This window comes from Phodopus roborovskii, unplaced genomic scaffold (genome assembly GCF_943737965.1).
Source record: "Phodopus roborovskii unplaced genomic scaffold, PHOROB, whole genome shotgun sequence".
Taxonomy (NCBI): domain Eukaryota; kingdom Metazoa; phylum Chordata; class Mammalia; order Rodentia; family Cricetidae; genus Phodopus; species Phodopus roborovskii.
Window position 1 is genome coordinate 12,527,850 of NW_026125295.1, and position 27,584 is coordinate 12,555,433.

General features: G+C 38.8%; 2 protein-coding genes across 5 annotated transcripts in view; one reads left to right on the top strand and one right to left on the bottom strand.

Annotated features, from left to right (window-relative positions):
• Positions 1 to 27,584, bottom strand: part of Smarcc1 (SWI/SNF related, matrix associated, actin dependent regulator of chromatin subfamily c member 1) — a 98,041-nt gene that overhangs the window by 54,901 nt on the left and 15,556 nt on the right. For all 4 annotated transcript variants that reach the window (XM_051203573.1, XM_051203564.1, XM_051203588.1 and 1 more), the window contains exons 6-15: positions 27,435 to 27,504; positions 22,241 to 22,310; positions 18,655 to 18,730; positions 16,139 to 16,264; positions 13,702 to 13,823; positions 11,803 to 11,927; positions 10,367 to 10,426; positions 7,106 to 7,143; positions 3,261 to 3,382; positions 1,323 to 1,394 (exon numbers count right to left, since the gene is read on the bottom strand). In XM_051203573.1, the coding sequence (XP_051059530.1) occupies positions 1,323 to 1,394; positions 3,261 to 3,382; positions 7,106 to 7,143; positions 10,367 to 10,426; positions 11,803 to 11,927; positions 13,702 to 13,823; positions 16,139 to 16,264; positions 18,655 to 18,730; positions 22,241 to 22,310; positions 27,435 to 27,504 (881 nt within the window). The remainder of the gene's footprint in view (positions 1 to 1,322; positions 1,395 to 3,260; positions 3,383 to 7,105; positions 7,144 to 10,366; positions 10,427 to 11,802; positions 11,928 to 13,701; positions 13,824 to 16,138; positions 16,265 to 18,654; positions 18,731 to 22,240; positions 22,311 to 27,434; positions 27,505 to 27,584) is intronic.
• Positions 121 to 473, top strand: LOC127236191 (60S ribosomal protein L37-like). The gene has a single exon (XM_051203721.1). The coding sequence runs from the start codon at positions 143 to 145 to the stop codon at positions 434 to 436; it is 294 nt and encodes a 97-aa protein (XP_051059678.1). The 5' UTR covers positions 121 to 142; the 3' UTR covers positions 437 to 473.

The following is a 27,584-nucleotide window of genomic DNA, read 5'->3' on the forward strand; positions in this document are numbered from 1 at the left end:
CTTCCTAAAATGGTATGATCACAAGACAGTCTAACTTTGGAAGCACACATGCAATGCAAATAGAGTAGAACGGAGCGTTAATCTCAGAGACAAGAGGCTCAAGAAGCAGGCCAAGCTCTGTGGCCTCAGCGGCAGAAGCAAGATGACGAAAGGAACGTCATCCTTTGGAAAGCGTCGCAATAAGACGCACACGTTGTGCCGCCGCTGTGGCTCCAAGGCCTACCACCTTCAGAAGTCCACCTGTGGCAAATGTGGCTGCCCTGCCAAGCGCAAGAGAGAGTATAACTGGAGTGCCAAGGCTAAGAGGCGAAACACTACCGGGACTGGGCGTATGAGGCACCTAAAGATTGTCTATCGAAGATTCAGACATGGATTCCGTGAAGGGACAACACCTAAACCCAAGAGAGCAGCTGTTGCAGCATCCAGCTCATCTTAATGATTTCAGTCAGTCATAAAATAAATGTTCTGGTTTCGGGGGAAAAAAAAAAAAAAAAAAGAAGCAGGCCAAGCACCTGTTTGACCCCCATCAGGAACAAAGGCAGGCAGATAGTTCGAGGCTAGGCTGGCCTTCATAGTAAGACTCTATCTCAAACAAACAAACAGAAAGAAAGACAGCAAAAATAAAAGAGCAAACAACAAATTTCCAGAAATACATAATGGGTCACACACACAAAAAAATACACTGTGTACTTCCCCCTCCAGTTTTTTCTAATTATATTGCAAAAGCAAATGCTCTAGGTAATTTAACTCAATTCAAATGCAGCTGAATGGTTCTATACAACATGCTTGCAATTAGTAATAATTTATAATGGGGCAAAATGGTTCCATTCCATACCTGACCATAAAGCTATAGAAACAATTACAAGCTACTACGACAAACCTCAACTAAATACCATTTATTACATTCAAGATTTAAGTGCTAGAACTGATATACATATAATCTGGTTTAGAAAAACTACAAGTTCCTTTAAAGTTAAAAGCATGCAGAAGATGTGTATAATTTCTGAGTGGTGTACACTATTTGTATATTAAAAATAAAAAAGTAAAAAGTAGTAACAACCAAGTGAGATTGTATTTTTTGAATCAGGAGAATCAGGGTTATTAAAAGCACTTGCTGCTGATTTTGCAAAGGACTGAGATTTGGCTCATAACCTACTTTAGTTTCAGCTTCAAGAGACCCAATGCCCTCTTCTAGCCATCACATTCACTGCACATACGTGGTACGCATAAATACATATGCAAGCAAAACACTCATACAAAAAACTAAAGCAACAAATTCATGCTATGAACATAAAAAAGTACTATAAAAATACTGGGCTCACATTTCTGGAGTCTTGGATTTGTTTTTTCCATTAAAAAACTCAGGAAGAGCACGCCGTTCAATCACATGAATACTGAAGAAAAAAAAAGGGAGAGTAGTGGATTTAGATTGCTTTTTGGAAAACAAATCAATATTAAAATTTGAGCTCTGCATTATTCAAGTTTCAAAGGAAAACTAATAAATACAAAAACTGAGTACATCTTACTAAAAATAGTTTGACTGAATAATTTCCTTTACATTTAAGAGGAAACAACAATGTTGAAAACATGTATTTCCTATCCAAAGAATGCACTGTACTTGCTATTCCCTCATTAGCTGAAAAACTTTTGGGAATTGTGACTCAAGTCTGTAACACCAACAACTGACACAAGTCCTGGGTATATATAACTCAAGGTCCATTCTCAAAAAGGAAAAACAAAAACTATGAGGACAATAAAAATTATGATTTTACTTTCTCTTTATACTGTTATAATAAAGATTTTAAAGGAAAGTGACTAACAAAAATCAGAGTACTAAGTATGTTCATACAATGGAGTCAGCCAAGAGTAGGAATTTACAATACTAACTCAGAATCCTAAACACCAGTTTGGTTTCTTCCAACCCTCAGAAATTGTGATGAAGAAAAATACCTGACAAGCATTGTCAGATCTTATTAAGTAACTATATAATATATTAAGATATTAAACTATTAAAAATATTTTTTAGGCTGGAAGCACTGTAGGGTCCAAGAAAAATTGATCAGACCTAGCTCTATGTCAATCAACTATGTATCCAGATTTTTGCAACAGATGTGTGTGTGGTAAGTATGATGATATGTGAGTTCTAAAGGCTTTTCAAAGGGAAATCATGTTAAGTATTAGTTACATGTGACAGAACAAATCAGTGATCTATGCATAGCTGATTGGCCCTTCCTTTTTCTTCATCTGAATTACATCATCTAACATCTATGTCACATGGTGGACTGTCTACAAAGTTGGCTCAATAGTAAAGGATCTTGTCACCAAATATGCCTTTAATCACCTACACACATACAGATGCAGGAGAAAAAATTCCAGCAAGTTGTCCTGACCTCTACTTTCACACTTAGGTAGGTAGGAAAGTGGACAGACGGGTTGACAACTTAGAGAGATGGCTCAAAGGTTAGGACACTGGCTGCTCTTCCAGAGGTTCTGGGTTCAATTCTCAGCACCCACATGGTGGCTCAGAAGTATGTATCAAGACATCTGGAGCCCTCTTCTGGCATACAGGAAAGCATGCAGGCCAGTTCTCAACACAAAAATGAGGTGGCTTACAATCGCCTGTAACTCTAGCCAAAGTCCTCTTTACATGTATACCCCATAAGGGCAGGTACACAATTCAAAAATAAACATAAAAATAATTTTTGAAACTTGTGTTTAAGCAACTTTTATCCTAAAATGTATTTAAACCATTTTAAAATAATTGTTAATTGTTTTAAAACTTGAGAAAAGGCGAGAGAAAAACTAAGACAGAAAGACTAAGACCCAACCTAGAAAATAAGGCCAGCCCAGGTTAAAAAAACAAGTCCACTTTCCTAATGCTGCTACCCTTTAATAAAGTTCCTCATGTTGTGGTGACCCCCAAACAAAAAACTATTTTACTGGTACTACATAACTGTAATTTTGCTACTGCTATGAATTGCAATATAAATAACTGCTATTCAGGATATCTGATATGTATCCCCCCAAAGGGATCACCACACACAGCTTTGTCAGATCTTATTAAGTAACTATATAATGTTACTTAACCATTCATAGTCAAAAGAGGAAACACACAAGACAACAACACAAAGTTAGAACATGTTCAAAAAAGTAACTGTCCATCTTCTTCATGCAAGGTGACTGACTATATGAAGTGGGCAAAACACAACACAGTTTGAAAATAAGTGTTCCCACACTTCAAATGGAAAAAACCTACTTACCAGTTATAATCAAACCATGATGCATAGCTGGGAATAATGATGTGATTGGTCTGCTCTGTCACATTATCTTCTCCTGGATCAACTGACCGACTGGGATCACCTTTGTTAGGATCTTCATCCTCCTATAAAAAAATTGAAGTTAGTTCAGACAGAAGATTACAGACAAATCACACATATGATATTAGGTCAAATACAATGAAAACAGTAAATCCAATTTGAAGGACCAGCAGAACAATTCACAGGCACTGACATTTCTAAGTTTTAAAGGAATAAAAGCATTTACACCAAGGTTTACTTTTCCTTTAAACAAATAACATTCAAATTATCTAATAAAAGAAACAATGTTTTATAATCAAGAAATAATACATTTTCAAATCTTTTTTTCACAAGAACCCATTAATTTTTTTAAATTGTTACTTTAAGCATGTGCCAGCATGTATGTCTGTGGACCACTTTTACACAATGTCTAGATATTTCAGAAGAGGGTATCAGTTCCCTAAAGTTACAAACGGTTTTGAGCGCCACCATGTGGTGGTGGGAACCAAACCTGAGTACTCTGGAGTGTAACAAATGCTCCTGAACAGCTGTGTTGTCCCTGAAGCCCTTCACAATAGCTTCCTTTTATTCACACAATTTTATGACCACAAATCAATTACTAGTTTTTGTATTGTTTACAAAACAAGTAAAGATGTTAACAAAAGCATAAGATTGCTTCTACTACTAAATAAACATGAGAACCTACCACCCTATACACATTAGCTCATTTATGCCTCATAGTGATTTAAGAGTTACAATAGCACATACTTCTGTGGAAAAAGGAAAAACAAAACAAAAAAACAAAACAGAGCAGTAAGTCATAAGCGTAACAGGAATGGAGCTAAAGGAGCTGCTCATCATTGAGCCGCTTAAGTTTTGTGCTGAGTGTAATAGTAATAGCACACACATGTAATCCAAGCATTTGGAGAGGCAGGAGGATCTCTGTACAGGAGTTGATACCAGACTTGTTTATGCAGTGAGTTCAAAGACAACTAGGGCTACCATTCCCAAGTAGCTATAGAGGAAGGAGAGAACCAACTTCCCAACCCTTTCTCAAACAATTGCATACAAACACAACACACACATGGCCTGTGTTACATGATGAGACCCTGTTCCAATCCTAATGGATCAGATATCTAAGAGACTTTAAAATGAAATGATCCAAGTATCTCAAAAATTTCTTTTACTGATATCTCAGAGCAAAACCTGATCAGAGGTAACACATTAAATGTGACATTCACTTCCTTTAAGAGCCTTTGAATCATTGCTCTTTCTTTTGTGGCCATTTTGTAAATTATCCTTTTCTTATTATTTGGAATGGAAATTGTGTGAAGATAAGAGGTAACTAGAGCTGGTTTTCTCCTTATACCTTTACATGGGCTCAGAAGACTATACAGCAATTGCTTTTATTGGCTGAGACATCTCAGCATGCCTGACAATCCATTTCCAAAGATAGACCAACACTTAGAAAATATCTTAAAGCCTCCAATTGCCTATTCATGATTAGCATAAGCATACATACTAAAGATGCCAGGTATGGTGGCACGCACATTTAATCCCTTAACTTAGGAATCAGAATGATGTGTATGCTGTGAATATGTTTCTCTTATTGAGTGATAAATGAAGCTGTTCCTAGCACTAGGCAGGCAGAATTTAGGTAGGTAGGAATTCCAAACAAAGTCACAGGGAGAAAGAAAACACAGACTTCATGTAGCAGCCAGGGAGTCAAGGGACCCAGGCATCAACGGTAAGCCAAGGCCATGTGGAGATACATAGATTAATAAAAATGGGTTAATAAAAAAGAGCTAGTCAATAAGAAGCCTGAGTCATTGGCTAAACAACTATAATTCATAGTAAGACTCAGAGTGGTTATTTCATTAAGCAGCTGTGAGACCCAGTGGGTGGAGAGAAACCTGTCCAGTGGAACCAGGATAGATGGAGAAAATCTCTTTCTATAGCAGAGGCAAGAGAATTTTGAGTACTGGGGAAATGATCAACCTTAATTATGCATGTGTGTTTAAACATTGGGTATGAACTAAATATTCATGTGGATGTATGCATTTAGGTATGTAAAAGTATCCTCCTCTATCACTGTCAAGCTTATTTTAATAAATACGGAGGGCCTTCATTTGATTGTGTTGGCTTAAGCAATGAGCTCTGCGGACGATCACTGCTGCTTCCTCTCTAGGTACTACTGTGGGAACTAGAGCTCCACAATCAGGTCCTTATGCCTAAGTAGCAGGTACTGTACCAACAGAGGCATCTTTTCAGTAATCATATAATTTCTAACCCTATATAGTTCTTTTCTATTAAGAAATATCACCAAAGAAATATTTTGAGCTGGTTATCATAGATCATGCACTCAGGAATCAGAAACAAACAAATCTCTGTAAGTGAGAGGCCAGCCAGATCTACAAAGTGAGTTCCAGGATGGCTAGGACTTTACACAGAGAAACCCTGTCTTGAAAAACAGAAGCAAACAAATAAAAGAAGCCTCTACACCAGAACTGGTAAATGGAAAGTGAGTGATTAGAAAACTTGAGCGGGGAGAAAGAGATACCTTACCGGTAAAAGCACTTGGTCATCCTATGATGACCAGCACCCATATCAGGAAGCTCACAATGAATTCCAAAGGATCAAACATCTTCTTCTGTTTCCATGAGCAACCACACACACACAATGTGACACACTAATAGTTTTGTAAATAGGACTTTACAAAACTGGGCGGTGATGGTGCACTCCTTTAATCCAAGTACTCAGGAAGCCGAGAGCAGTAAATCTATGAGTTCAAGGCTTGTCTGATCTACAAAGTGAGTTCCAAGACAGGCTCCAAAGCAAAAGAGAAAATCCTGTCTCAAAAACAAAGTCTTTACAAAAATAAAGTCAGACCAGGTAGTGGTAGCCCCACACCTTTAATCCCAGCACTTGGGAGGCAGAGACCAGCTGATCTCGGTAAATTTGTGAGGACAGCCAGGGATGTTACACAGAAAAACCCAGTCTTCAAAAACCAGTAGGTAGGTAGGTAGGTAGGTAAAGTTAAAAGCATGATAAAAGTCTACACTTGCTGTAATCTACATTATGCCTGCACCAACAGAAAAATGACAAAAGCAAGGCAAGACAGGGTACACTACTCATCTCAAATTTACAGGCACACCAACAACAATGTAGCCAACTATGGTTACTACATTGTAAATAGGCGCATGACTCAACTTATACTGTATGAAGGTGACCCTTGAGAAGGGCAAAGTTCCTGTCTAATAAATCTTCATTACAAAGCAAAACTATTATCAGGGAATACTAAACAGTAAATTTAACTGATGTAGTAGCTAATGACAGCAATCCTGAAAGACACCCATGAGGTCCTAGGCCAAAGTCAGCTGAGCAATACTATGAAAATGTATCATAAAAAAAAAAAAAAAGAAAGAAAAGAAAAAGAAAAAAAGAAAAAGAAAAGCCCTAGGTTTAATATTACATGCACCTGATTTTAACTATGTAGGAGTCTGACTCAGCAGTCACTTAAGCCAAGAATCTGTACAGCCTGAACAAAACACTGAGACCATGTTCTGAATTTATTAGGGATCAGGTGGTAGGTGCTTACTCACTAACACACCAGTCACTCAGGGACAATCCCCGTTACCACATGAACCTGCCACAGCAGTATCCGCAGTCAGGAGGCAAAGGCCAGAGGATTCAAGAATATCCTCAGATACTGGACAGTGTGTGGCCACTCTGGAAATAGATAATTCAGTTTCTGCTCAGTGCACAAAACTAACAGAAAACTCTCAGCTCAGGCCTAAATGAACGTTTACCTTTCCTCCTGTTGTAACGGCTTCTTCATCCTGCTCATCTGCAAAATCAAAACAAGTTGTTTTAATAAGCACTCAATGGTATTAGGATTAACGTGGAATCTTTAAATTCTTCAAAACTGATTAACTGGACAGAGAAAATTAAGGACAGATCATTATTAACACAAATTCACAATAAGTAAATGATCATTTTAAACAAATGCATGGAGGTAGAAGGTCATATCAGCTTTTCAACAATGAACACTTCATAATTATTTTTAACAGTTATCATAATGTAGCATCACAATGGGATCTTGCTGATAACATGTGAGATCTGACTGAAGAACCAGTCTCCAAAGGATGGGTAAAGCAGGTGGTTTTGTTGCTTCCACAGAAAGGGAAGAGTGAAAGTATTAGCGAATAAACTGGACAAGCATGGTGACATAGGTCTAGTCCTAGGAGTACAGAAGAGGGAAGAAGAGTTTAAGGCCAGCCTGAGATATACAGCAAACTTTCAGCTTTAAAAAGCAGGAAAAAAAAAAAAAAAAAAAAACCCAGAAATACATGCTTTTTAAGGCCTAAGTGTTGATAATAAAAGAAAAAAAAAAAAAAACTATATATAAAATGCAACGAGGTACCTGAAGAGATGGCTCAACAGTAAAGAATATTTTGCTACTACTGCAAAGGACATAGGTTCAGTTCCCAGCTCTGAGATAGTGGCTCATGACACTCCATTAACCCCAGATCCAGGGGAATCTGTGCCCTTTCTAACAGCCAGGGGACTGAACACATACAGTTCATATCAATACACTCAATCAAAGCATCCATGAAAAACAATTATTATTATTATTATTATTATTATTATTTTAAATCTTACTAAAGACTGGAACAATGAACAGTAAAGAAATCATTTATAAAATCCCTTGAAATTTATAGGCCATAAAATGCAAAGGAAAAAATCCACAAACTATCTGATGTAGCCAGCCATGGTAGACTTAGGCAGACAGAAGTTGGCCAGCATCTTGTAGGCCAAGGCCAGTCTACAAAGTGAAATCTAGACCATTCAGGCTCAATAGTGAGACCTTGCCTAAAATAAACAACAAATGAGTAGACATAAAATAATATAAGCAGGGTGTTGGTGACACGCCTTTAGCGACACCACTTGGGAGGCAGAGGCAGGCAGATCTCTGTGAGTTTGAGGCCAGCCTGGTACAAAGTGAGTCTAGGACAGCCTCCAAAACTACACTGAGAAACTCTGACTCGAAAAAACAAAACAATGAAATAAATAAAAATAAACAAACCCTGTACATAAAAAGAACACTTTCAAAAAAACCACTGAGGATAAACACAGAAAAGAATCAAAACATGGGCTATGCCACTTAACATTAGAATACTTTGAAAGACGCATCTAAAATACTCTGGTCTCCATTTCACCTCAGCAAAGAAGTTTTATATTCTAACCAATAAAACATTCATTTCATTATTAAAACAGACCCAAGAGGGCTTAATAGTTTAAAGTATACACCTAATATCTAGAATTTAGCTACCCAGTACAGAAATGGACATCACTGATCTACAAAAATGTAACAGAGGTTTCAGGATGAGTACTTATGGTATGAAATACATCCCCAAAAAAGGACAGAAAAATGTGTTACCAGTTCTAAACTGGTTGCCTTCCACCAACTGTATAAAGGGTCATTCCAACAAGTGATTAATAACACACACTGTTCACAAACAAAAAAAGCACCCTTCTGGTTGTAGCCTCTGAGGGCAGGTGGTCACTGACAAGATTCCAGCCCAATATGCATGGGCCCAGGAGAGGAAAGAAACAACTCAGTTGGGGTCACTACAGTTCTCCTAAAACTGCCTTCTATTTAACTCTCTTAATAAAGTATGTCATAAACTGAGTAGCATGTAGGAGGCAGAGGCAGACAGAGCTCTGAGTTCAAGGCCAGCTTGATCTACAGAGTGAGTTATAGGACAGCAAGGGCTATACAGAGAAACCCTGTCTTTAAAAAATAAAAAACAAAACAAAAATAGTTAATAAAGTGTGTCACAAACACATTCTAAATAATTATCTCACTGAAAAATGGACATTTTTGTCCATTCATTTTCAAGAAATATACTTAAAAATTAGATGTTATGGGGTGATGGAGAACTATAATTAGAATGTAAAATGAAATTAAAGTAAATAAGAATACAAAGAAAAAAATTACATGTTACAGCCAGCCATAGCAGTACAGATGTTAATTCATCACTTGGGAGGCAGAAAGATCTTTGAGAGTTTAAAGCCAACTTTACAGAGTAAGTTCCAGAGCAGAGAGGGATATATAGACACCCTGACTGAAAAATAAATAAGAAAACTAAATTACAAAGTATTATCCTTGTTTGGAAGAATTTCACAATGAAGAGCATCCAGTTTTAAAACATTCTATACTGTCCATGCAACAGAAAGAAATAAACGGCTATTTGTAATTTTTTTTTTTTTCCTTTTGAATGAGCAATCATCACGTGTGATAGAGAAAACTGAATACACGGGGAACAAATAAGTTATTCAAAAGGAGCTAGAAACATCAGAGTATATCTGTTTACTGTCTTTGATAAGTTGACATCACAAATGCTCTGTTTAAACTTTAGACAATATTCTAGAAAAATGCATCAAATCATACCACTGGGGCGTAAGCCAAGAAGCAAGGCATGGATAAACGAAATAAAATGTAAAAAGGAGGTTGAGGAGAATTTTTTCTCAGTGGTAGTACCTGCCACAAAACTTCAGGATCAGTCACTGTACTTTCACAGTGAAACAACTACTGGTTGTCCTCTAATCTTAACACATTTGAGCTTGAAATCAAATCATACACACAATAATAAATAGACAGTGTTGGGGGAGATAAGGACCTTAGGCACAGGCTGGCCTGAAAATCATTATGTAGTTCAAGGCTGGCCTCAAACCCATGATGTATAGTGTGAATATTCACACACCCCTAACATACAATGCAAACATTTGCAGGGCTATGGTAAATAGAATTTTAATTAGAAATTAATCTCTGAAACTCATAATTATTTTCAAGTGAAAGTAAAATATTGCCAAGTTTTTGCTAGTTAGTGAGAAAATGCCATACACTGTCAGATGCAGAACACTGGGAATGCAGCTAATCTATGCCGATAGGAAACAGTACAGAAGGCAGGAAACAAAGCAAAGCAAAGTAACACTATGCAACAGAGAAAGCAGTGTTTAAGTAACAGAAATATTCAGGAAAGAAACATTTGTACATAGTTCTTTACCTAGGTCTGCCACCGTGCCGCCTTTAACAGGTGTATTTTCACTATCTTTCTTTGGGTTCACTAGAAGAAGAAAAGAAGCCATCAAAATCATGTTTTAGAAGAAACAGTCACACTGATTTAAAGAATGTAAGGTGAGGAGCTGGAAAGACAGCTAAGTAATTAAGAGCAAGATGCACAGGGTAACACCAATCCTAAGGGATCTGACACCCTCTTCCAGCTTCCTGGGGCCTGTGTGGTACACATACATGCAGAAACAGCAGCCATTAACATAAAGTAAGTAAAACAAAAAACAACATGGAAGAACATGATACATATGCATATCACTAAAACCCCTATATATTCTCTATTCACTTTCATATAAACACCACAAGCTTGGCTTTAAGACACTAACCTACAACCACACTCAAATAGCAGTATGTTTCTATTTTGCAAATGCAGAAAAGTTAATTTATCAACCCAAGATGCTTCAGCTCTTATCCCAAAGTTTTTGTGAATTAAGCGTTAGGATTTTTTTTTTCCTTTAACATTACTAATTTCCTCTTTTAAAAAGTTATTGGGCCAGATGATGGTGGCACACACCTTTAATCCCAGCACTTGGGAGGCAGAGGCAGGAGGACCTCAATGAGTTTGAGAACAGTCTATTCTACATGGCCAGTGTTCTACATGGCTAGTTCCAGGATAGCAAGAACTGTTACACAGAGAAACGCTGTTTTGAAGACCAGAGACTGGTCTTCACCTTTAAACCCAGCAGTATGGAAGGAGAAGCAGGCAGATCTCTGTGAATTCAGGGTTAGCCTGGTCTACAAAGTAAGTCCCAAGACATCCAAGGTCTTGGGACAGAGAAACCCTGTCTCAAAAGTAAAAGTGGCCAGATGGTGGTGGCACATACCTTTAATCCCAGCACTGGAGAGGCAGATACAGGCAGAAAACAACAAAAAATTGGGAGTATAAGACTGAAATTGATCTCAGAGTGTCATGTGCCAGACAAGCACTCTCCCACTGAACAATTATTCCCAGCTCTTTTAGTTTTAAAAACATAAAGACCAGGCTTACCTCAATTTCAAAATCCTCCTGCACAAGCTAAGCCAAAGGGCTTAGATTATAGGTTAACACGACTATACAAAGACAGTTTTAAATTCATGTGCCTGCTGTGTCTTTTCAAACACACACGCACACACAACTGGCCCATAAATAGAAGTTTTCATGTTGAAAGTTTAGAACTATATGATAGGGGCATAAGGGCACAACACTCAGGATGTGGACAGAGATGCAGGCAGATCTCTGTGAGTCTGGGGTAGCCTGAATGTACAAGGAGAACCAGGGCTATAGAGAGGTGCTATCTCAAAAAACTAAAAGGTAAGAATCCAGAACATGACATTACTTGTTCTAAGGTGAAATGATAGCAGACACTCAGTGCCATGCCGAAGCGCACCAACCGTTCTTAGGGAGAACCACCTCCTCTATATTGGGTACAGGTGTTGGGTCTTCCATGTCCTTGGTAAGATCTTCTTGCTCATCTTCTTCTTTCTGACTTCTACGCTTCCCATAAACACTAGCTTGTCTGATACAAACAGAACAGAAATTATACATACTTTTAACAAAATGTCAGAAGGTCTATTTAAATTTAGTATTGATTTGAAAATTACATTAAAAAAATAAACAAATTAGATACCTCACTAAAGTAACATCAAATGAGCAACAAACTCTAAGTGACTAGTTTAAGAAACGGGAGTCATCCAAATATTCTTGAGAACATAAAAGAAAATCTGCTAAGGAAACACAGCATTCGCTCAGCCTATATATGATAAAATGAAAAGGTTTATAAAACACGGACAGCTGTTATTTTCAGGACATATCATTTGAGTATTAAAAACTATCATGCTCCTTATGAAAACGGCCAGGGTTCTTTCTCTGAAAAGTTACCATTTGTTAAACTAGTAATATTCTTGAGAATTAAAATATGAAACGAGGCAAGACTATCTCAACATGCACGCACCAAGAAAATACGGAACAGGAAAAGAGAAGAACCTGGAGGCAGGAACTAATACAGACAGCATGGAGAAGTGTGGCTTACTAGCTGGTTAAAGGAGCGCTCCTACATCATCAATTAAGGATGACTGCTCACAGGGATATCTGGTAGTTTTCTTAATTGAGGTTTCTTCTTCTCAAAGGACTCTAGTTTGTTTCACACAGAGGCAGGTAGATGATTGTAAATTTGAGGCCAGCCTGTTTATAGAGCATGGTCCAAGACAGACAAGACTAGATAGATAACCTACCTCAAAATAAAAGAAACTTAATAAAGCATAGTGGTGGGGATACAAGCCTTCAATCCCAGAATCTGGTAGGCAGAAGCAGGCTATGCTCTGATTTCAAGGGCAGCCTTGTCTACAGCATGAGTTCAAGAACAATCAGAGGCTACACAGAGACATTCTGTCTTGAAAAATCAACCAACCAACCAACCACCAACCAAATATATGTAGGTGTGTTAAAATAGGCAAGTCTGAAATTATCAAATATCTATTTATGATGACAGAATTATCAAATATTATCTATAATTTAAGTATAAAGTCCAAGCACTGTATAAGGAATTGAAGTTACATTTTATATTGTCAGCAATTAATTCAATAGAAATAAAAATTGTCACTGGGTGGTGGTGCACACTTGGAAGACAGAAAAGGGTGGACCTGAGGTCAATGGTAACCTGGTCTACAAAGTGAGTTCCAGGACAGATAGGACTACACAGAAAAACCTTTTCTTGAAAAACCAAAATAAAAAAATAAAATTAACTTAAAAAAAAAAAAAAAAGAAAAAGAAAGCACATATAGTTATGTCCTAAAGAAAAAGCCCATATTGTCATTTAAACCAGACTGTTAGGTTTGTCAGAATACCCAACAACTCAACAGTTACACAGGTTCTAACTATCAGTCAATTTAATCACAAATGGGAGAGGCGGTCAAATGCAATAACTATGGTGTGTCTTGGGAAATAAGCCCAGGCTATCCTAGAACATGCTTTGTAGACAAGTCTGCACACATGAATCAGGATATGACTGATTCTAATTCGTTTTTGCAAAGACAGAATTTCTCTGTGTAGTTCTGCGTGTCCTGGAACTCACTTGGAACACCACGCTAGCCTTAAACTCAGGGATCCACCTGGCTCTGCCTCCCAAGGGCTTTGACTAAAGGCACGCGTCACCACACCCCACCTCAAGACATGATTTCTAAAACTCCTACCTTCCCACCTTTTCAGTATCCAGAAAAGACTGGATTTAATGTGTTCACCTAGAGATCCATTCAAAGTTTCACTAACTTCCAAACATGCTAAAAGCATCTTACCCTTTCTTCCCACTCTTCTTCCTGGATTCTGTAGGTGTAGGAGGGGGAGGTGAAGGGGAATGTTTCCTCTTTCGTGCATTAGCTGATGCTTTTCTATCTCTCCTCTCTGGACTTCTGACTGGCTAGGAAGAAGTAATGAAAACAAGTATCAGACAACTTTGTCAATTCCTGTTTCTACAAACCCATGTCAATGGTAAGTTTCCATACACTACAATACCTACTGGAAAGAGGAAATGAAGCCACCACATTAAACACCAACAGCACCAAAATTATAGTTATCGCATAGCAACAAAAATAATTTTATGGTTGGGGATTCCAACAACATGATGAAGATATAGAAAGGGTTGGAGCATTAGGAAGATTAAGAGCCACTGCAGTAGACAATATATCAAAACTGAAATGCATAACTGCTTTGTTACATTCATTGTATTTTTAAAACTTTTTATAGCAAAAACATTCTTGTCATGCTCAGAGATTCACCTGCCTCTGCCTCCCCTATACGGGGATTAAAGGTGTGTTCCATCCCTGTCCAGCTGATACTTTTGACAGGATCAATAGACTCTGTAATTTCTCTGTTCAGTAGTATGTTTCATTTTTATTAGCAGTTACTGAAATGCTTACTGACAAATCCTACTCTAGTTGACATATGTAGCCCACAAGCTGTGACAGGACCTCACTATGTAACTGTGGTTAGCTTGGAAGCCCACTGATCTGCAGCCTCTGCCTCCTGAGTGCAGGGGTTTAAAGCACACAAAACCATTCATGGCACAAACAGTGTTTCTAATGGAATGAGTATAAATACCCAAAAATCTGAACTCCATTTAATCAGAATTTTTTTTAGGTTAGCATATGAAGTAGTAATTTGCATTGTGGCATCTTCATATAAATAAGAACCTGGACTTAATAGTAAATTAAAGAATGTTAAATGACAAATTCCATATTCTCAGAACACTGCAGCATTTTGGAAGGGGAGGGGGAGTTTCTCTGTAGCTATGGAGCCTGTCTTAGAACTTATTCTGCAGACCAGGGTGGCCTTGAATACAGAGAGAGATCTGTGTGCCTCAGCCTCCCAAGTGCAGGTATTAAAGGCATATACCACTACTGCCCAACCACTGCCAGCATTTTAAGACTAGTATTTTTGTAGTATTTGGTATGCACTGAAGTTACTGAAATATATTAAATTGGTTTTCCTATGGGAAACTGGTAGATACATTAGACTATGATATTATTTAATAATGTGAAAGTTACTATTACTTTGTTGGCTAAATTCTAAGATGCATTTAAAAATTAAAACACAGGCCTGGTATCCACATGACAGATCAAAACTGTATGTAACTCATGTTCCAGGGCACCCTCATGCAGACAGACATGCAAGCAAAACAATGCATACAAAGCAAAAATAAATAAAGAGTAACTACTTAGGCTGGTGAGAAGGGTCAGAAGGGAAGACGACCAGGTGCTCTTCCAGGGGATCAAGGCTTGATTCCCAGCACCCACAAACTATCTTCAAAGCTCCAAGTCTTCTGGCATCCACAGATACCATACATACACAACACAGTGCACATACATATGTAGCATTGTGAAAGATTTTAGTTTGCAGAGCAAGGATGTGGTAAAAGGGAAGGAAAATAGTTCTTGCAAAATATAGAAAATCACAAAGAACAGACGCTGACATATGTGGAAACATCAGGAATTATGAGAATAATAAAGTTACTATGGTGATGGTGCTAGTGGTTATATGCTAGACTGATCTTGTTAAATATGGCTAGTTACAGCCAAGAGAAAGCCAGAGTATGAAAAAAAGGTTCTCACAGGTCTTGGCCGACAACAAGGAAACAGGCCCCCAACCCTGGAACAAATGGTCCCAGATAAAACAGCCCTGTCTGGGTCACACCTGGCCAATGGACAGTCTAGGGACTTTCCAAGTCATTCTATGGTTTTTCCTCTAAAGAAGAACAGGTTACACCTGGGTGATCTCTCAAACATGAGATCATACTTTGTAATCAATTACCTTGTGCCCCATGCATGAATGCTGATTTGCAGTTTGTCTCTATAAAAAGGAGCCTGAACCTTTTGAGGGGTGTGCAGCTTTCCCTAAGACTGCTGACACCCGAGTGCATTCGTTCAACAAACACCTCTTGCTTTGTTGCATCTCCTGGTTTTGGTGTTTGTGTTGCTGGGCTCTCCCGTCGGCCCATCAGGACCCCCAGAATTAGGGTCTAACAATTGTATATAGAATTATCATACTATCTTGACCCATTTTAAATTTTAGAGACTCAATTTCCATTCATCTGTCAAGATGACAACAAATGGCTATTAATAATGACTCAGTAACTTGCACAGGTACACTTTAGGTGGATGTGGCAGTTTATAAGAAAACATTTAGAACAAAAAAGAAAAGGCAACCACAGTCAAGAAATAGTCCCAAAATAAGTACCTCTTCATTCTTTGTTGAAATTCGCTGACGAAAACTGACTGGTTTCCTATTCTCATCTACTTCATAATCCTCTTCATTCATCCACTCATTGAAAACGTCCGTGTCCAAAATCCATTTTACATGAACCTGAAACCACATCAAATGGGCACAATTAGAATTTGACACTAGAGTTTTTCTTCCTCTTAGTCATACCTCAGGTCACAGAGGAGAGAGGGATGTAGTGCTTGGTGACAATGAGCCAACAACTAGCAATTCAAACTCTAGAGGCTTCTTTGAACACTGAAAGCAAGCTGTAATATAGTAGCTAATAGTAGACAAGTTGAGCATCTGTTTCAGAACTTTCCCCAGGTACACAAATGTTTGCCTCCTCTTTGTAGAACATGAACAATAAACCAGTACAATCCTACCAAATCTGAACTCAGGAAACCAAGCTACACCAAGAAATTCTCACAGCATAGCTGCAAAAGGGGTTTCCCTTCTGCTAACCTTCTAGTCTATATACTCTCAGGATCATGAGGCCATGTCCAATTTGGACAAGATTAGATACAGAAAGCTAAGAGATACAATAGAACCTCCAGAATCTAGGTGAGGGTTCAATGAACCTCCCAGATACCTACCTATAAAGGAAGGACAATAGACAAGTGGTCTGATCATGGGTGTGGTCAAAGCTGGTTTGACGCATAGTGCTTCCTAACAACATTTTGATGATATAAGACACATATTGTTTTTCATTTTGTCGCTGTCCTTTGTTTTTAAGACAGGGTACCTCCTCTGTGTAGCCCTGGCTGGTCTCAAACTCTGAATGTGAACAACCTTCCTTAACCACAGAATTCCACCGGCCTCTGCCTTAGTACTGGAATTAAATCTGTGCAGCACTAAGCCCAGCAACTATTCAGTATTTTAAAAGGGGAGAAACAGACAGGATAAAGCATGAGCCATGGGTGATTCAAGGTCACCTGCTATGCCTGTTGTTCTAAAAGCACACCTAAAGCCTAAAATGGCTTCACAAAGGAAGGTGAGGCATTTAAAGGGAAAAACTGATACTGACAACAACGTAATGAACTTGGATAAAATGGAGACACCAAAACAGACCAGATACACAATGCTTAAGGTGCAGGAGAGGCCAGGAGGAGATGTGCATTTTCTGGTAACTGTGATAACTACACATTTTAAAATACTGATTTTTTTTTTTTTTTTTTTTTTTTTTTTTTGGTTTTGTTTTGTTATGTAGTGCTCTGCCTGCATTTACATCTGTATGCCAAAAGAGGGCACCAGATCTCATTATAAATGGTTGTAAGTCACAATGTGATTACTGGGAACTGAACTCAGAACCTCTGGAAGTGTTCTTTTCTTAACTAATGTAATGAGCTGTCTCTCTGGCCCCGGAAATCATGTCTTTTAGCTGGGCTGTGGGGGTGCACGCCTTTAATCCCAGCACTCAGGAGGCAGAGGCAGGTGGATCTTTTTGAGTACGAAGAGCGGGATACAGAGTGAATGCCAGGACAGACTCCAAAGCCACATAGCAAAACCCTGTCTGGAAAAACTGAGGGAAAAAAGAAAAGAAAATCTAGCCTTTTATTTTTTCCAGACTGGATTTCTTTGTGTAGTCCTTGCTGTCCTAGAACTTGCTCTGCAGACCAGGATGGCATCAAACTGAATACTTCTACCTCAAGAGATAGGGTAAAAGGTGTGTACCATCACTGCACAGTCCTCAAATTGTGTTTTTTAAAAAATAAATTTTGCTCTACATTTGTTTTTTGTTTTTACAGACTAGGTTTCTATGTACCCATTTTAGCTGTCCTGGAGCTAGCACTATAGATTAGGCTGGCCTCGAACCCACAGATATGCCTACCTCTGCCCACCAAATGCTGGGATTATAGGCGTAAACAACCATGGCCTGCTGAATTTTGCTCTCCTTTTAAAAGGCTAGTTTAACAAAGTTGCTTCCTGGGGGAAAGAACATAGCCAAGGCTGAACTGTGTGAACAAAAGCCCCTTTTACTGATACTTTGGAAAACATCTCTTACTGGCAGTGGTGGAGCACACCTTCAATCCCAGCACTCAGGAAGCAGAGGAAGGTGGATCTCTGTGAGTTCCAGGACAGCCAGGGATACACAGCGAAACCCCAACTTGAGAAAAACCAATGAAACAAAACAAAAAGGTTACGTGGGGTTTTAATTTCAGAGTGATATTTGTCCACAATGGTGGTGACATCATGGCGGGAGGAACACAAAATTGAGAGAAGTTACTGATTCAAGGCCCCCACTCATGGTGAACTTTATTTTACAACATACATTTCTCATACTCTGAATTGGCTTTGGATTCTCCTTAAAAACTGCCCACATGAACTCCTAAAGCCTTGAAACTATGTAATCAGGGACATAGATACTCTCTTGAAGCAAGGACATATATATCTCTTTTTAAAAAACATTGTTGCAGGGTAGGCATGGGCTCACTCCTGTAATCTCTCAAGACTAAGTAAGGCAAGATGATCATTCTTCTTTAAAGACCTATTACCTTCCATGGCTTTTCTGCAATTGGTGGATCTTCAATTTCAGCGTCAACATCATTACAGTGGACCCAAGTGTCATAGCTAAAGCAAATTACAAACAAAAACAAAATTAAGAGCCAGTCTATATGATAAAAAGACGACTAAAAAACTAAGAATGCATTAATAAAATATTATTAGGAGGCTGGGTGGTGGTGGTACACGCCTTTGATCCCAGCACTCGGGAAGCAGAGACAGATAGGATCTTTGTGAGTTTGAGACCAGCCTGATCTACAAGAGCTAGTTCCAGGACAGCCTCCAAAGCCACAGAGAAACCCTGTCCAAAAAACACACACAAAAAAACAGAAAACCAAGCAACACTGAAATCAAGCTTTTGTATGATAGCTTGGAATTGACATGGATTTGCCTGCCATGTCTCCCAAATGCTGGGTCAGCAGTTTTCTAAACTCAGTATTTGTTGTGTGTACACATATATACATACACATACTCAACAAATTTTCCCAGAATGGTTAAATGCAAGATGGGGGGTAGTCTTGGATAGCTAAGTAAATATACTAAGCAAAGATTACTATAATGTGGGGGCATAATTTTATATTCTTCAAAAGTTTAGATTATAAATTATAACACAAGTGGCTTTCAGAACAGGTTATAGGAACAAAAATACAAGACAGGACCTATACATCTCTATATGTTGATATCTTATGATCTAACAAAGCTTGCCTGAAAATCAGAGTACAAAGCCAGCCATACTAGTTAGCCCTAGTGGCGAGGTAGTGGTGGCACACACCTTTAATCCCACAGAGGCAAACAGATATGTTAATTTAAGGCCACCCTGAGCTACTCAAAAAATTGATCCAGCCCAAAACAGAAACAGAGCTCACACGAGGATGACCACAGCACTTGGGATCCCACGCCTTTCATTCCAGCACTAGAGAGGAACGTAAGGGAGGAGACAGGTGCTCAGTGCAGTCTGAGGTTTGGTGGAGACAGAGATACAGTCTGGAGATAATCTGAGGACAGCATCGCCCCTTAGGTCTGAGCATTGGAAGAGGTTACGAACTCTCTAGTGGCTGCTAGTGACTGGCGGCTTTGCTTCTCTGATTTTCAGCTTTAACCCCAGTTATCTGTCTGTGGGATTTTATTATTAATACATCTATACATTAGTCATTTGATACTGAGTAACTGCAGAACAGGTATTGTAACAGGTAGAGGGAACAACTTATGAGAGAAAAGATTGTTTTTTGGCATTAGCTTTAGAGTTCGGTCCATAATCATATGGATGGCATGATAGACTTCAATGCAGCTGAGTATGTCATAGAGGCTTGGTCAACAGAACAAAACAGGAAAAGAGAACCAGGTAGAAACCAGGGGCAGCCACAACCTTCCAATGAGCATGAACCACCCAGTTCCTAAGGGATCCCTTGAGCTTACAACCACAACACATACTTTGGACCAAGTATCTGTCAAAACATGAAACTGTGGAGAACATCTCAGATTAATATTCATAAAAACTGTCAATCCTAGAGTCACATAGTTTGCCATAAATTTGAAACACAACTTAGGTGTTTCAAAGAACAAGCAGCTTTTCTCCAATAGCTACAATGGTATTGAAAGGCTTTTCAAAAGAGTGGTGACACTAGGCTTCAAGGCAGGTAGCTCTCTAAATTCAAAGACAACAAAGCGAGTTCCAGGACAGCCAAACCTACACAGAGAAAACATGTCAGGAAAAACTGAAACAATACAAAAATGTGTTGCAAGTACTAACCTAAAGATGTATACTTTAAGTACATAAGGCAATTACCCAAATTTTACTGTTAATATTACAATATTTTCTCAATTAAAAACATAAATTACAGAACACAATAAATGGATTATCAATTTCACTTCATTAACCCAAAGTATATTTAAAAACAACCAACACATGCTAAGCATAGTAGCTTAGCCTGTGATCCCAGCAATTAGGAGACTGAGGTAGAAAAGTCCTTAGTTCAAGGGCAGCCTGAGCTATATATGGAAGACCTGCCTCAAAAACAGAAGACTAAGCATACATTGTTAAAATTCGACATAACTAATTTACATTTTCTTTACTTTAAAATGTAATTATGTCAGATACAATGATACACGACTACTATTCCAGCTACTTGGGAGATGTAAAGGGAATAAGCCATCACCAAATATTTCAAAATCAAGACCACGCAATCAAAAAGTCAGGGAGAATTATAGAATAGGCAAGAGAGACAAGAGGCAAGGACAGAGGATTGCATGCCTATAATCCCAGCAGTCATACTGGGTTAGGCAAAAGGGCAGCAGATTGAAAGCTTTTCTGCATACTGAGATACTATTTCAAACCAAAACGGAAAGCCAACGGGAAAAGAAGTAACCAGGTAATTTCTGACAAGAAGAATATCAGGATTAGATATCATTTCATTCATAATATTTTGACATGCATAGTTTTTTCTTTGTTTTTCGAGAAAGGGTTACTCTGTATTGCTTTGGAGCCTGTCAAGGAACTAGCTCCATAGACCAGGCTGGCCTTGAACTCAGAGATCTTCCTGCCTCTGCCTCCCTAGCTCTGGGATTAAAGAAAGGTGTGTGCCACCACGCCCAGCTGACATAAATCTTTATACCAGAGCATACATACAGGAATTGCCTATGTGGAGAAAAGATCCAAAGGCTCCAAATACAAAGTAATGGAAAAGAAATAAAAACATGGGGGCTGGAGAGATGGCTAAGGTTTTGAGAGCAATAGCTGCTCTTCCAGATGACCTGGGTCTTCCAGCAACCACGTAGCAACTCCCAATTATCTGTAACTCCAATACCATGGAATCTGACACTCTCACACAGACATATATACAGGCAATACACCAATACACATAAAAATAAATAAATCTTAAAACAATAAAAATATGAATTGCCCCAATTTTTTCAGTACAATATGTACAGCTGTATTAGAATGTAATATTACATTTCATAAATGTTCAATGTTTTTAATACATAAAAGATGAAGTTGGTTCTGTGGTAAATTACTAACCCTTAGTGTTAAGACCTAAGTTTAATCCTCACCCACCCATCCAAAATAAAGAAAATAGAGAATAAAGGGTGCAGGCAACAACAAACATTTTAACATTTTAATGAAAGACAAGGCTGGGTGCTCTTGGCACTCGCCTTTAATCCCAGCACTTGAACAGCAGCAGCAGGCGTGTACGTGAATTCCAGGCCAGCCATGTCTACAGACAAAATTCTATGATAGCCAGGAAAGCCCTGTCTCAAAAAGATTATGTATCAGAGAGTGCTTTATATTTTTAATAGTTACCTTTTTCACGGTTGCTTGGCCTACTACTATATGCAACAGAACTGCTAATAAATTTCATACTAATGTCCCGCAGGCACATGCTGTTTGATCAAGATAATTATGAGCAATTAAGGAAACAGTGTTAGAAAATAGGCTGGGTGTTGGTGGCTCAGTCAGTTTTTAATCCCAGCACTTGGGAGGCAGAGTTCCAAGAAAGGCTCCAAACCTACACAGAGAAATACTGACTTGAAAAACAAAAAAAGGACAGGAGGGAGGGAGGAGGGACGGACAAACTTACTTACCTGTCTGGGTGAAAGCCCCAGTGTACCAACACCTGCTTGTCTTTTCTCATCACTGGTCTCAACCACTCTTCTGAAAGAAGGAAAAACTTTATTTCAGTTTTGGTATTTTCATGAAACATAAAATACAAAATGAATTTACTAAGAATTTTGAGGAAAACATTTAATTTTATGCATGGGCATACTCTTGAGTGTCATGTACACGTGTGTGTAAAAGACCAAATGGAGGTGAGCTGTCAGATGCCCTGGCACCACAGTCACATAAGACAGCTGATGGCATATGGGTGGTGGGAACATAACTCTGGTCCTTTGCAAAAGCAGTTAGGGCACTAAATATTGAGTCATCTCTCTAGCTCTAAATTTTAAGTTTTCAAACTGAAAGGCATTTAGCAGATTAAAAATCTGGAACTAGGGCATAGCCAGTCAACAAAGTACTAGTCACCAAAACGTGAGGACCAAGTTTAGATCCCAGCAGTCCAATAAAAAGCTAGGAGGCTGGAGAGCTGGTGCAGCAGTCTATAACACAGGTTGATTTTACAGACAGAAAACCCAGGATTGATTTCTAGCACCTGTAATGTGTCTCAACCATCTGTAACCCCAATTCCAGGGAATCCAACAAGCAAACACAAGGCACACATAATTTCATGCAGGCAAAACATTCAGACACACAGAGTAAAATTAATTGATCTAAAAAGTAATAATAACAAAGCCGAAGCTGGAGGTGTGCACATGCATCTCCAGCATTAGCTGAATGGACACAGTCGAATCACTGAAGCTCCCTGGCAGCTGGTGTGGCCAACTAAAAAGGAGCTAGAAATTCATTAAATGATTCGAAAAACAAGGCGAAGGGGCTGGAGAGACTGGGGGCAAGCGAGAACAGAATGTGCAGAAGATCTAAGAGTTCATTTCCAGGCACTCACATCGGAAGCTCACAAACAAACAACCCTACATAATTCCAGCTTCAGGGGACATGACACTTTCTGACCTCTGAGGGCACCTATATATACATGCACATATTCCCATACACACATAGACAAGTGAAAATAAATCTTAAGGGTCAGGAAATGGTGGCTCAGGCCTTTATCTAAGCACTTGAGAGGAAGAGACATTTGGGTCTCTGAGTTGCAAGTCAGCCTGGTTTACAGAACAAAATTACAGCCAAAATTACAAAGAAACCCTATCTCAAAAACACCAAAATGAGTATAAATAAATCTTTTTTAAAAAGTAGAAAGTGGCTGGGTAGTGGTGGCGCATGCCTTTGATCTCAGCACTTGGGAGGCAGAAGCAAGTGGATCTCTAAGACCAGCCTGGTCTACAAGAACTAGTTCCAGAACTGCCTCCAAAACCACAGAGAAACCCATCTTTAAAAAAAAGAAGAAAAAGAAAAAAAGTAGAAGTGATCAAGAAAGACACTCAGTGCCTATCTCTTACTGTGTGTGCACCAGCAACTTCCTCATGTGCTCCTATTATAGGTCTAAAAGCAATAGACAAACTAAACACAAACAAAATGTGTATGTTGGTTGTCTCTTTCTGTCTTATGGATCTCCAGCATTGAACTCAGGTCAACAGCCTTGGCAACAAATGCCTGAACCACCTCCAACCAAGATCTGGGTTTTCGAAAACTAGCAAAAATTGCCTTAGAAATACTAAATCTAACTTCACAAATTATACTGCTTTACGTGTTGGCTTTTCTTGACTGTTAGTCATATGTCTTTAGCATAAATCTTATGTACAAAGACTCTGAATTTATATGTCTGCATAATTACTTTTACTATTATAAAGTTTTTCACAGGCTTCACTGCAAAAACTTCTACCTGAATCAGCTCTGATGATGATGGCTATCTTTTTGTTACTTTCCCTTCTAAAGGGACATATATTTGAAGATAGATTCAATATTCCTGAAGCAATCTTTACAAAATGGTCCAGGTGTTGGAAGGCATTTGCAGCCAAGACTTGACATGAGTGTGATTACAGAAATCCACACAGGAGGAAAAGAAAACCAACTTCCACAAGATATCCTCTGATATTTACAAGTCTAAAAGTGGTATGTACACATCCACATACAAATATAAAGAGAAGTCCAGAGTTGTCTTCTGACCCATGCACTCACAAACACATGTGTATATAATAAATATAAACATTTTTTTTTTTCTAGGCAGGGTCCCTCTGTAGTCCTGGCTGGCTTCAAACTCAGTAATCATCTGTCTCTGCTTCTCAAATGCTGGGCATACAGCACCATGCCCAGCTATAAATCAATATTTTAAATGAAAAACCAAAAAATAATTAAAGGAAAGGATATAGATTGTATATCATTAGGTTTGCAGAAAGGAACCACTAAATGGGAATACTAAAGAGTAGAATGTTTTCCCCTATACAAAATGTCACACAAATGAAGAAATGTGGGGTTTGTTTGTTTGTTTGTTTGCAATGTTTCAAGCCAGGCTTGGTGGCACACACCTTTAATCTAGCATGAAGAAGGCAGAGGCAGGTAGAACTATGTGAGTTCCAGCCAGCTTGGTCTTCAAAGTAAGTTCCAGGGTAGCCAGGGCTGTTACACAGAGAAACTGTATCCCTCTCCCAGCCAAAAAGTGAGGGAGGGAGGGAAGGTAGGTGTGTGTGTGTGTGTGTGTGTGTGTGTGTGTGTGTGAGAGAGAGAGAGAGAGAGAGAGAGAGAGAGAGAGAGAGAGAGAGAGAACTAGAGTTGGGACAAGACTTGAAACAATTCTTTAAAAAAAAAAAAAAAAACTCAAAAAACCTAAGCCAGTCAGGGCTGAGTTCAAAGGCCACTAGAGAACTCTAGTTGCTCTGTGTCAAAAAAACAAAACTAAACATAACAAAACCAAGTCAACAGTGGCTAGAGTGGTTAAAAGCATTGGCTGTTTTTCCAGGACTCAGGTTAGATTTCCAGAACCCATAATGTGGCTGACAACCCTCTGTGACTGCAGTCCTAGAGGAACAGATAGCTCTTACAGATGTTGCAGGCACATGTTATATAGACACACACACACACACACACACACACACACACACACACACACACACACAGGCAAAACACATTTAAAAAAGAAAAGAAACAAAGCAGAATTTTTAGTCTATGAAATACATTACATGAGAGGAATTCAAACCTACCTTTGAAAGAACTTGGGGAAAGGGACACTACAAAAAAACACTAGTAAGCAAAAAACAAAATGAAAATTTATGCCTGGCACAAGACTTTTATCCCAGCCCTCAAAAGGAAGAGGCAAGTGGATTGCTGATTCTAGGCCAGGCTGGTCTACAGAGCTAATTCCAAGACAGCCAGGAATACACAGAGAAACCCTGTCTTGAAATCACCACCACTCCCACAAAAAAGAAAAGGAAAATTGAAATAGCAAGTTCCAGGAGAGCTAGGTTACATAAAGCAACCCTGTCATATAAAAGACAGAAAACTAAAAGTACAAAAAAATAAATAATAAACCTAAAGTATTAAGGAACAGAGAAGACAATCAATGAACTTAAAAATCAACTTAAAACAGATGTCCTCAAACACAAGATGAGAGAAGTTAATGACAGAAAACAGCATTTGGGAGGTTGAGGCAGAGTTTCGATTCAAACCAGCCTGAGTATGAACTACACTGTGAGCTCCTAAAGGAAAAAGAAAAATCCTCATCACTTTAATGTTAACAGTGAATGTTCAAATGTGACAGGCTCAGGCAATACATTTCTTGCCTCCAAGGCAACTGACTCAAGTTTGAATCACAGGACCCTACACACAGAAGAAAACCAATTCACACAAGTTGTCCTCTGATCCTCTTCCTCGACAACAGCTGAACAGCTGGTGATGTAACTCAGTGAGTAATGAATCCCATCCCCAACACCAAATAAAACTGGATGTGATACAGTCAGCATTCAGTAAGTGAAGGCATGAAGGGCTCAATGTTAAGATCATCCTTGGCTACAGAGAACTTCAAGGCCAACCTGGGCTATATGGAATCCTGCCTCAATTTACACAGATATCAAACTACAACTTTACCCAACCAGTTTTTGGTTTGGTTTTTCCAGACAGGATTTCTCTGAAGCCCTAGCTGTGCTTCTCTTGTAGACCAGGTTGGCCATGACTTCGGAGATCCGCCTGTCTCTGCCTCACGAGTGCTGGGATTAAAGGTGTGCACCACCACTGCTGGACTAGTTTCTTCTTATTGAACTCTGTGACAATCAACAAGTAGTCACACGCTTCACATATCCCTGTATTTGTAGCAGGTCACAGCAACAAAAATCAACAGTGTATAAGATAAAATGGCCGCTCAAATCACCAGATAAAAATTGCTACATTATGGTCTGTACACCATGGAGAGATGGCTCAGAGATTACGAGCACTGGCTGCTCCTCCAGAGATCCTGAATTCAATTCCCGTGGACCACATGGTGGCTAACAGCCATTTATATTGAGACCTGGTACCGTCTTGGAGTGCAGACATACATGCAGGCAGAACATATATAATAATAAAATGGTGATATATTACTTATGAATTATTAAAGCTTGCCTGCGGATTCAGAAAGCAAAGTCAGCCACAAGCCATAGATACCAGAGGCATACACCTTTAATCCCAAGATTCAGGATAAGAGGTAGATGGAGCTGTTAGTTCAAGGCCACACTGACTACACAAGATTGATCCTTGCTAAGAGAAACAGCTCACACAAAGATGATCTCAGCACTTGGTATCACATAGCTTTAATCCCAGCACTAGAGAAGTATAAAAGATAAGAGCAGGTTCTTCAGTTGGCTCAGTCTCAGATTCTCTCCAGCCATACTGAGGAGAGACAGCAGTTTGAGGCTTGGTGAAGAGCTCGCTTAGATCAGCACTTATCAGCATAAGTTAGAGGTGAAAGCTACTGGCTGGCTGTTTTGCTTTTCTGATCTTCAGCTTGAAGTTTGAACCCCAATATTTGTCTCTGGGTCTTTTATTTCACATGCAACAGTAAATAAATCTTAAAAATTGCTAACAGGTTAGAGCACAGAGAAGCACGGGTAAATCTCACTTTCTAAAAGAATCTAGTGATATACTCAGAATACTTGAGGAGTGGGGACAAATGATACATTAAACAAAAGAACTCTGTTTTAATGATAGAGTATTTAGCCATTTTTTAGAAGAAGGCTACATTATTTACACACAATACAGTGTATGAGTTAAATAACTCCTAACCAAAAGCTAACTTACCATCCTCTTGTGAAGAAGGACATGGATAAACATGGTGGGAAGCTTTTGATTTCTCATCAGTAAATGTCCCCTGCAAAGCAAACAAACAAAGAATATACAAATAAGGCACATGGCAAGCAAACTATTAGCTGATAGAGGCAAATTCTCCAA

Excerpts from the sequence above, each read along its gene's own strand:
- LOC127236191 (XM_051203721.1), top strand. The coding sequence starts at position 143 with ATGACGAAAGGAACGTCATCCTTTGGAAAGCGTCGCAATAAGACGCAC.